Source organism: Pelmatolapia mariae, linkage group LG16_19 (genome assembly GCF_036321145.2).
Source record: "Pelmatolapia mariae isolate MD_Pm_ZW linkage group LG16_19, Pm_UMD_F_2, whole genome shotgun sequence".
NCBI lineage: Eukaryota > Metazoa > Chordata > Actinopteri > Cichliformes > Cichlidae > Pelmatolapia > Pelmatolapia mariae.
In genome coordinates this window covers 24,482,756-24,493,332 of record NC_086241.1, presented here as the reverse complement: position 1 = coordinate 24,493,332, position 10,577 = coordinate 24,482,756, and the positions used below count along the sequence as shown (strand labels likewise).

General features: G+C 52.2%; 2 protein-coding genes across 2 annotated transcripts; both read left to right on the top strand.

Moving 5' to 3' along the window:
- The first annotated feature begins 719 nt into the window (after positions 1-719).
- LOC135933833 (histone-lysine N-methyltransferase 2D-like) lies at positions 720-2,319 on the top strand. Its single transcript, XM_065472062.1, has 5 exons — positions 720-839; positions 1,173-1,292; positions 1,493-1,597; positions 1,798-1,902; positions 2,095-2,319. The coding sequence occupies exons 1-5, from the start codon at positions 720-722 to the stop codon at positions 2,317-2,319; spliced, it is 675 nt and encodes a 224-aa protein (XP_065328134.1).
- Positions 2,320-2,872: 553 nt separating this feature from the next.
- LOC134644483 (histone-lysine N-methyltransferase 2D-like) lies at positions 2,873-10,186 on the top strand. Its single transcript, XM_063497567.1, has 15 exons — positions 2,873-2,961; positions 3,154-3,412; positions 3,613-3,717; positions 3,918-4,031; positions 4,674-4,778; positions 4,979-5,092; positions 5,735-5,839; positions 6,039-6,152; positions 6,795-6,899; positions 7,404-7,508; positions 8,159-8,263; positions 8,456-8,707; positions 9,361-9,474; positions 9,665-9,769; positions 9,962-10,186. The coding sequence occupies exons 2-15, from the start codon at positions 3,293-3,295 to the stop codon at positions 10,184-10,186; spliced, it is 1,788 nt and encodes a 595-aa protein (XP_063353637.1). The 5' UTR covers positions 2,873-2,961; positions 3,154-3,292.
- Positions 10,187-10,577: the final 391 nt, after the last annotated feature.

Sequence of the window (10,577 nt, the reverse complement as noted above, 5' to 3'; positions counted from 1 at the left end):
GCACCGCGAGGGCGTCGAGGGGCGGAAGGCGGTGCCTTAGTGCCTCCCTCCTTCTGACATTGTAAAAGAACCCTAACTTTATCTTTGTTTTTGTTTTTAGACTAATATGTGTATGTTTTTTGTCCTCAGATGAGGTTTGAAGTGTCTGTGTGGTGCAGCTGGTCTGGTCTGTCTCTATACAGTCCAGGCTGCACCCGCCTATAAAAGGTGGAGGCTCACCAGGACATGCACACCTCACAAGTTCCTGGCTCTCTCGACTCGGTTGAAGATGGGTTTCTTCGAGAAGGAGAGGGCAGTGAGGCACAGTTCCCCGCCCCCCGACGCCCCTCGCGATGTCCCTCCTTCTTCAACTAACCCTGTCCACAGGAGCCGTGAGAGCCAGGAACTTGTGAGTTTTGTATGTCCACTCAGACATCATTCATACCTGGTCTGTAGGAAGTTCCTGTCAGAAGGAGGGGGGCACCGCGAGGGCGTCGAGGGGCGGAAGGCGGTGCCTTAGTGCCTCCCTCCTTCTGACACTGTAAAAGAACCCTAACTTTATCTTTGTTTAGACTAATATGTATATGTTTTTTGTCCTCAGATGAGGTTTGAAGTGTCTGTGTGGTGCAGCTGGTCTGGTCTGTCTCTATACAGTCCAGGCTGCACCCGCCTACAAAAGGTGGAGGCTCACCAGGACATGCACACCTCACAAGTTCCTGGCTCTCTCGACTCGGTTGAAGATGGGTTTCTTCGAGAAGGAGAGGGCAGTGAGGCACAGTTCCCCGCCCCCCGACGCCCCTCGCGATGTCCCTCCTTCTTCAACTAACCCTGTGCAGAGGAGCCGTGAGAGCCAGGAACTTGTGAGTTTTGTATGTCCACTCAGGCATCATTCATAACTGGTCTGTAGGAAGTTCCTGTCAGAAGGAGGGGGGCACCGCGAGGGCGTCGAGGGGCGGAAGGCGGTGCCTTAGTGCCTCCCTCCTTCTGACATTGTAAAAGAACCCTAACTTTATCTTTGTTTTTAGACTAATATGTATATGTTTTTTGTCCTCAGATGAGGTTTGAAGTGTCTGTGTGGTGCAGCTGGTCTGGTCTGTCTCTATACAGTCCAGGCTGCACCCGCCTATAAAAGGTGGAGGCTCACCAGGACATGCACACCTCACAAGTTCCTGGCTCTCTCGACTCGGTTGAAGATGGGTTTCTTCGAGAAGGAGAGGGCAGTGAGGCACAGTTCCCCGCCCCCCGACGCCCCTCGCGATGTCCCTCCTTCTTCAACTAACCCTTTCCAGAGGAGCCGTGAGAGCCAGGAACTTGTGAGTTTTGTATGTCCATTTAGGCATCATTCATACCTGATCTGTAGGAAGTTCCTGTCAGAAGGAGGGAGGCACCGCGAGGGCGTCGAGGGGCGGAAGGCGGTGCCTTAGTGCCTCCCTCCTTCTGACATTGTAAAAGAACCCTAACTTTATCTTTGTTTTTGTTTTTAGACTAATATGTGTATGTTTTTTGTCCTCAGATGAGGTTTGAAGTGAGGCATAGTTCCCCGCCCCCCGACGCCCCTCGCGATGTCCCTCCTTCTTCAACTAACCCTGTCCAGAGGAGCCGTGAGAGCCAGGAACTTGTGAGTTTTGTATGTCCACTCAGGCATCATTCATACCTGGTCTGTAGGAAGTTCCTGTCAGAAGGAGGGAGGCACCGCGAGGGCTTCGAGGGGCGGAAGGCGGTGCCTTAGTGCCTCCCTCCTTCTGACATTGTAAAAGAACCCTAACTTTATCTTTGTTTTTGTTTTTAGACTAATATGTATATGTTTTTTGTCCTCAGATGAGTTTTGAAGTGAGGCATACTTCCCCGCCCCCCGACGCCCCTCGCGATGTCCCTCCTTCTTCAACTAACCCTGTCCACAGGAGCCGTGAGAGCCAGGAACTTGTGAGTTTTGTATGTCCACTCAGACATCATTCATACCTGGTCTGTAGGAAGTTCCTGTCAGAAGGAGGGAGGCACCGCGAGGGCGTCGAGGGGCGGAAGGCGGTGCCTTAGTGCCTCCCTCCTTCTGACACTGTAAAAGAACCCTAACTTTATCTTTGTTTAGACTAATATGTATATGTTTTTTGTCCTCAGATGAGGTTTGAAGTGTCTGTGTGGTGCAGCTGGTCTGGTCTGTCTCTATACAGTCCAGGCTGCACCCGCCTACAAAAGGTGGAGGCTCACCAGGACATGCACACCTCACAAGTTCCTGGCTCTCTCGACTCGGTTGAAGATGGGTTTCTTCGAGAAGGAGAGGGCAGTGAGGCACAGTTCCCCGCCCCCCGACGCCCCCCGCGATGTCCCTCCTTCTTCAACTAACCCTTTCCAGAGGAGCCGTGAGAGCCAGGAAATTGTGAGTTTTGTATGTCCACTCAGGCATCATTCATACCTGGTCTGTAGGAAGTTCCTGTCAGAAGGAGGGGGGCACCGCGAGGGCGTCGAGGGGCGGAAGGCGGTGCCTTAGTGCCTCCCTCCTTCTGACATTGTAAAAGAACCCTAACTTTATCTTTGTTTTTGTTTTTAGACTAATATGTGTATGTTTTTTGTCCTCAGATGAGGTTTGAAGTGAGGCATAGTTCCCCGCCCCCCGACACCCTCGCGATGTCCCTCCTTCTTCAACTAACCCTGTCCAGAGGAGCCGTGAGAGCCAGGAACTTGTGAGTTTTGTATGTCCACTCAGGCATCATTCATACCTGGTCTGTAGGAAGTTCCTGTCAGAAGGAGGGAGGCACCGCGAGGGCTTCGAGGGGCGGAAGGCGGTGCCTTAGTGCCTCCCTCCTTCTGACATTGTAAAAGAACCCTAACTTTATCTTTGTTCTTTTTTTAGACTAATATGTGTATGTTTTTTGTCCTCAGATGAGTTTTGAAGTGAGGCATACTTCCCCGCCCCCCGACGCCCCTCGCGATGTCCCTCCTTCTTCAACTAACCCTGTCCACAGGAGCCGTGAGAGCCAGGAACTTGTGAGTTTTGTATGTCCACTCAGACATCATTCATACCTGGTCTGTAGGAAGTTCCTGTCAGAAGGAGGGGGGCACCGCGAGGGCGTCGAGGGGCGGAAGGCGGTGCCTTAGTGCCTCCCTCCTTCTGACACTGTAAAAGAACCCTAACTTTATCTTTGTTTAGACTAATATGTATATGTTTTTTGTCCTCAGATGAGGTTTGAAGTGTCTGTGTGGTGCAGCTGGTCTGGTCTGTCTCTATACAGTCCAGGCTGCACCCGCCTACAAAAGGTGGAGGCTCACCAGGACATGCACACCTCACAAGTTCCTGGCTCTCTCGACTCGGTTGAAGATGGGTTTCTTCGAGAAGGAGAGGGCAGTGAGGCACAGTTCCCCGCCCCCCGACGCCCCCCGCGATGTCCCTCCTTCTTCAACTAACCCTGTGCAGAGGAGCCGTGAGAGCCAGGAACTTGTGAGTTTTGTATGTCCACTCAGGCATCATTCATACCTGGTCTGTAGGAAGTTCCTGTCAGAAGGAGGGGGGCACCGCGAGGGCGTCGAGGGGCGGAAGGCGGTGCCTTAGTGCCTCCCTCCTTCTGACATTGTAAAAGAACCCTAACTTTATCTTTGTTTTTGTTTTTAGACTAATATGTGTATGTTTTTTGTCCTCAGATGAGGTTTGAAGTGAGGCATAGTTCCCCGCCCCCCGACGCCCCTCGCGATGTCCCTCCTTCTTCAACTAACCCTGTCCAGAGGAGCCGTGAGAGCCAGGAACTTGTGAGTTTTCTATGTCCACTCAGGCATCTTTCATACCTGGTCTGTAGGAAGTTCCTGTCAGAAGGAGGGAGGCACCGCGAGGGCTTCGAGGGGCGGAAGGCGGTGCCTTAGTGCCTCCCTCCTTCTGACATTGTAAAAGAACCCTAACTTTATCTTTGTTCTTTTTTTTAGACTAATATGTGTATGTTTTTTGTCCTCAGATGAGTTTTGAAGTGAGGCATACTTCCCCGCCCCCCGACGCCCCTCGCGATGTCCCTCCTTCTTCAACTAACCCTGTCCACAGGAGCCGTGAGAGCCAGGAACTTGTGAGTTTTGTATGTCCACTCAGACATCATTCATACCTGGTCTGTAGGAAGTTCCTGTCAGAAGGAGGGGGGCACCGCGAGGGCGTCGAGGGGCGGAAGGCGGTGCCTTAGTGCCTCCCTCCTTCTGACACTGTAAAAGAACCCTAACTTTATCTTTGTTTAGACTAATATGTATATGTTTTTTGTCCTCAGATGAGGTTTGAAGTGTCTGTGTGGTGCAGCTGGTCTGGTCTGTCTCTATACAGTCCAGGCTGCACCCGCCTACAAAAGGTGGAGGCTCACCAGGACATGCACACCTCACAAGTTCCTGGCTCTCTCGACTCGGTTGAAGATGGGTTTCTTCGAGAAGGAGAGGGCAGTGAGGCACAGTTCCCCGCCCCCCGACGCCCCCCGCGATGTCCCTCCTTCTTCAACTAACCCTGTGCAGAGGAGCCGTGAGAGCCAGGAACTTGTGAGTTTTGTATGTCCACTCAGGCATCATTCATACCTGGTCTGTAGGAAGTTCCTGTCAGAAGGAGGGGGGCACCGCGAGGGCGTCGAGGGGCAGAAGGCGGTGCCTTAGTGCCTCCCTCCTTCTGACATTGTAAAAGAACCCTAACTTTATCTTTGTTTTTGTTTTTAGACTAATATGTGTATGTTTTTTGTCCTCAGATGAGGTTTGAAGTGAGGCATAGTTCCCCGCCCCCCGACGCCCCTCGCGATGTCCCTCCTTCTTCAACTAACCCTGTCCAGAGGAGCCGTGAGAGCCAGGAACTTGTGAGTTTTGTATGTCCACTCAGGCATCATTCATACCTGGTCTGTAGGAAGTTCCTGTCAGAAGGAGGGGGGCACCGCGAGGGCTTCGAGGGGCGGAAGGCGGTGCCTTAGTGCCTCCCTCCTTCTGACATTGTAAAAGAACCCTAACTTTATCTTTGTTCTTTTTTTTAGACTAATATGTGTATGTTTTTTGTCCTCAGATGAGTTTTGAAGTGAGGCATACTTCCCCGCCCCCCGACGCCCCTCGCGATGTCCCTCCTTCTTCAACTAACCCTGTCCACAGGAGCCGTGAGAGCCAGGAACTTGTGAGTTTTGTATGTCCACTCAGACATCATTCATACCTGGTCTGTAGGAAGTTCCTGTCAGAAGGAGGGAGGCACCGCGAGGGCGTCGAGGGGCGGAAGGCGGTGCCTTAGTGCCTCCCTCCTTCTGACACTGTAAAAGAACCCTAACTTTATCTTTGTTTAGACTAATATGTATATGTTTTTTGTCCTCAGATGAGGTTTGAAGTGTCTGTGTGGTGCAGCTGGTCTGGTCTGTCTCTATACAGTCCAGGCTGCACCCGCCTACAAAAGGTGGAGGCTCACCAGGACATGCACACCTCACAAGTTCCTGGCTCTCTCGACTCGGTTGAAGATGGGTTTCTTCGAGAAGGAGAGGGCAGTGAGGCACAGTTCCCCGCCCCCCGACGCCCCCCGCGATGTCCCTCCTTCTTCAACTAACCCTGTGCAGAGGAGCCGTGAGAGCCAGGAACTTGTGAGTTTTGTATGTCCACTCAGGCATCATTCATACCTGGTCTGTAGGAAGTTCCTGTCAGAAGGAGGGGGGCACCGCGAGGGCGTCGAGGGGCGGAAGGCGGTGCCTTAGTGCCTCCCTCCTTCTGACATTGTAAAAGAACCCTAACTTTATCTTTGTTTTTGTTTTTAGACTAATATGTCTATGTTTTTTGTCCTCAGATGAGGTTTGAAGTGAGGCATAGTTCCCCGCCCCCCGACACCCCTCGCGATGTCCCTCCTTCTTCAACTAACCCTGTCCAGAGGAGCCGTGAGAGCCAGGAACTTGTGAGTTTTGTATGTCCACTCAGGCATCATTCATACCTGGTCTGTAGGAAGTTCCTGTCAGAAGGAGGGAGGCACCGCGAGGGCTTCGAGGGGCGGAAGGCGGTGCCTTAGTGCCTCCCTCCTTCTGACATTGTAAAAGACCCCTAACTTTATCTTTGTTCTTTTTTTAGACTAATATGTGTATGTTTTTTGTCCTCAGATGAGTTTTGAAGTGAGGCATACTTCCCCGCCCCCCGACGCCCCTCGCGATGTCCCTCCTTCTTCAACTAACCCTGTCCACAGGAGCCGTGAGAGCCAGGAACTTGTGAGTTTTGTATGTCCACTCAGACATCATTCATACCTGGTCTGTAGGAAGTTCCTGTCAGAAGGAGGGGGGCACCGCGAGGGCGTCGAGGGGCGGAAGGCGGTGCCTTAGTGCCTCCCTCCTTCTGACACTGTAAAAGAACCCTAACTTTATCTTTGTTTAGACTAATATGTATATGTTTTTTGTCCTCAGATGAGGTTTGAAGTGTCTGTGTGGTGCAGCTGGTCTGGTCTGTCTCTATACAGTCCAGGCTGCACCCGCCTACAAAAGGTGGAGGCTCACCAGGACATGCACACCTCACAAGTTCCTGGCTCTCTCGACTCGGTTGAAGATGGGTTTCTTCGAGAAGGAGAGGGCAGTGAGGCACAGTTCCCCGCCCCCCGACGCCCCCCGCGATGTCCCTCCTTCTTCAACTAACCCTGTGCAGAGGAGCCGTGAGAGCCAGGAACTTGTGAGTTTTGTATGTCCACTCAGGCATCATTCATACCTGGTCTGTAGGAAGTTCCTGTCAGAAGGAGGGGGGCACCGCGAGGGCGTCGAGGGGCGGAAGGCGGTGCCTTAGTGCCTCCCTCCTTCTGACATTGTAAAAGAACCCTAACTTTATCTTTGTTTTTGTTTTTAGACTAATATGTGTATGTTTTTTGTCCTCAGATGAGGTTTGAAGTGAGGCATAGTTCCCCGCCCCCCGACGCCCCTCGCGATGTCCCTCCTTCTTCAACTAACCCTGTCCAGAGGAGCCGTGAGAGCCAGGAACTTGTGAGTTTTGTATGTCCACTCAGGCATCATTCATACCTGGTCTGTAGGAAGTTCCTGTCAGAAGGAGGGAGGCACCGCGAGGGCGTCGAGGGGCGGAAGGCGGTGCCTTAGTGCCTCCCTCCTTCTGACATTGTAAAAGAACCCTAACTTTATCTTTGTTTTTGTTTTTAGACTAATATGTGTATGTTTTTTGTCCTCAGATGAGGTTTGAAGTGAGGCATAGTTCCCCGCCCCCCGACGCCCCTCGCGATGTCCCTCCTTCTTCAACTAACCCTGTCCACAGGAGCCGTGAGAGCCAGGAACTTGTGAGTTTTGTATGTCCACTCAGGCATCATTCATACCTGGTCTGTAGGAAGTTCCTGTCAGAAGGAGGGAGGCACCGCGAGGGCTTCGAGGGGCGGAAGGCGGTGCCTTAGTGCCTCCCTCCTTCTGACATTGTAAAAGAACCCTAACTTTATCTTTGTTCTTTTTTTAGACTAATATGTGTATGTTTTTTGTCCTCAGATGAGTTTTGAAGTGAGGCATACTTCCCCGCCCCCCGACGCCCCTCGCGATGTCCCTCCTTCTTCAACTAACCCTGTCCACAGGAGCCGTGAGAGCCAGGAACTTGTGAGTTTTGTATGTCCACTCAGACATCATTCATACCTGGTCTGTAGGAAGTTCCTGTCAGAAGGAGGGGGGCACCGCGAGGGCGTCGAGGGGCGGAAGGCGGTGCCTTAGTGCCTCCCTCCTTCTGACACTGTAAAAGAACCCTAACTTTATCTTTGTTTAGACTAATATGTATATGTTTTTTGTCCTCAGATGAGGTTTGAAGTGTCTGTGTGGTGCAGCTGGTCTGGTCTGTCTCTATACAGTCCAGGCTGCACCCGCCTACAAAAGGTGGAGGCTCACCAGGACATGCACACCTCACAAGTTCCTGGCTCTCTCGACTCGGTTGAAGATGGGTTTCTTCGAGAAGGAGAGGGCAGTGAGGCACAGTTCCCCGCCCCCCGACGCCCCCCGCGATGTCCCTCCTTCTTCAACTAACCCTGTGCAGAGGAGCCGTGAGAGCCAGGAACTTGTGAGTTTTGTATGTCCACTCAGGCATCATTCATACCTGATCTGTAGGAAGTTCCTGTCAGAAGGAGGGGGGCACCGCGAGGGCGTCGAAGGGCGGAAGGCGGTGCCTTAGTGCCTCCCTCCTTCTGACATTGTAAAAGAACCCTAACTTTATCTTTGTTCTTTTTTTAGACTAATATGTGTATGTTTTTTGTCCTCAGATGAGTTTTGAAGTGAGGCATACTTCCCCGCCCCCCGACGCCCCTCGCGATGTCCCTCCTTCTTCAACTAACCCTGTCCACAGGAGCCGTGAGAGCCAGGAACTTGTGAGTTTTGTATGTCCACTCAGACATCATTCATACCTGGTCTGTAGGAAGTTCCTGTCAGAAGGAGGGGGGCACCGCGAGGGCGTCGAGGGGCGGAAGGCGGTGCCTTAGTGCCTCCCTCCTTCTGACACTGTAAAAGAACCCTAACTTTATCTTTGTTTAGACTAATATGTATATGTTTTTTGTCCTCAGATGAGGTTTGAAGTGTCTGTGTGGTGCAGCTGGTCTGGTCTGTCTCTATACAGTCCAGGCTGCACCCGCCTACAAAAGGTGGAGGCTCACCAGGACATGCACACCTCACAAGTTCTCTTGACTCGGTTGAAGATGGGTTTCTTCGAGAAGGAGAGGGCAGTGAGGCACAGTTCCCCGCCCCCCGACGCCCCCCGCGATGTCCCTCCTTCTTCAACTAACCCTGTGCAGAGGAGCCGTGAGAGCCAGGAACTTGTGAGTTTTGTATGTCCACTCAGGCATCATTCATACCTGGTCTGTAGGAAGTTCCTGTCAGAAGGAGGGGGGCACCGCGAGGGCGTCGAGGGGCGGAAGGCGGTGCCTTAGTGCCTCCCTCCTTCTGACATTGTAAAAGAACCCTAACTTTATCTTTGTTTTTAGACTAATATGTATATGTTTTTTGTCCTCAGATGAGGTTTGAAGTGTCTGTGTGGTGCAGCTGGTCTGGTCTGTCTCTGTACAGTCCAGGCTGCACCCGCCTATAAAAGGTGGAGGCTCACCAGTACATGCACACCTCACAAGTTCCTGGCTCTCTCGACTCGGTTGAAGATGGGTTTCTTCGAGAAGGAGAGGGCAGTGAGGCACAGTTCCCCGCCCCCCGACGCCCCTCGCGATGTCCCTCCTTCTTCAACTAACCCTTTCCAGAGGAGCCGTGAGAGCCAGGAACTTGTGAGTTTTGTATGTCCATTTAGGCATCATTCATACCTGATCTGTAGGAAGTTCCTGTCAGAAGGAGGGAGGCACCGCGAGGGCGTCGAGGGGCGGAAGGCGGTGCCTTAGTGCCTCCCTCCTTCTGACATTGTAAAAGAACCCTAACTTTATCTTTGTTTTTGTTTTTAGACTAATATGTGTATGTTTTTTGTCCTCAGATGAGGTTTGAAGTGAGGCATAGTTCCCTGCCCCCCGACACCCCTCGCGATGTCCCTCCTTCTTCAACTAACCCTGTCCAGAGGAGCCGTGAGAGCCAGGAACTTGTGAGTTTTGTATGTCCACTCAGGCATCATTCATACCTGGTCTGTAGGAAGTTCCTGTCAGAAGGAGGGAGGCACCGCGAGGGCTTCGAGGGGCGGAAGGCGGTGCCTTAGTGCCTCCCTCCTTCTGACATTGTAAAAGAACCCTAACTTTATCTTTGTTCTTTTTTTAGACTAATATGTGTATGTTTTTTGTCCTCAGATGAGTTTTGAAGTGAGGCATACTTCCCCGCCCCCCGACGCCCCTCGCGATGTCCCTCCTTCTTCAACTAACCCTGTCCACAGGAGCCGTGAGAGCCAGGAACTTGTGAGTTTTGTATGTCCACTCAGACATCATTCATACCTGGTCTGTAGGAAGTTCCTGTCAGAAGGAGGGGGGCACCGCGAGGGCGTCGAGGGGCGGAAGGCGGTGCCTTAGTGCCTCCCTCCTTCTGACACTGTAAAAGAACCCTAACTTTATCTTTGTTTAGACTAATATGTATATGTTTTTTGTCCTCAGATGAGGTTTGAAGTGTCTGTGTGGTGCAGCTGGTCTGGTCTGTCTCTATACAGTCCAGGCTGCACCCGCCTACAAAAGGTGGAGGCTCACCAGGACATGCACACCTCACAAGTTCCTGGCTCTCTCGACTCGGTTGAAGATGGGTTTCTTCGAGAAGGAGAGGGCAGTGAGGCACAGTTCCCCGCCCCCCGACGCCCCCCGCGATGTCCCTCCTTCTTCAACTAACCCTGTGCAGAGGAGCCGTGAGAGCCAGGAACTTGTGAGTTTTGTATGTCCACTCAGGCATCATTCATACCTGGTCTGTAGGAAGTTCCTGTCAGAAGGAGGGGGGCACCGCGAGGGCGTCGAGGGGCGGAAGGCGGTGCCTTAGTGCCTCCCTCCTTCTGACATTGTAAAAGAACCCTAACTTTATCTTTGTTTTTAGACTAATATGTATATGTTTTTTGTCCTCAGATGAGGTTTGAAGTGTCTGTGTGGTGCAGCTGGTCTGGTCTGTCTCTATACAGTCCAGGCTGCACCCGCCTATAAAAGGTGGAGGCTCACCAGGACATGCACACCTCACAAGTTCCTGGCTCTCTCGACTCGGTTGAAGATGGGTTTCTTCGAGAAGGAGAGG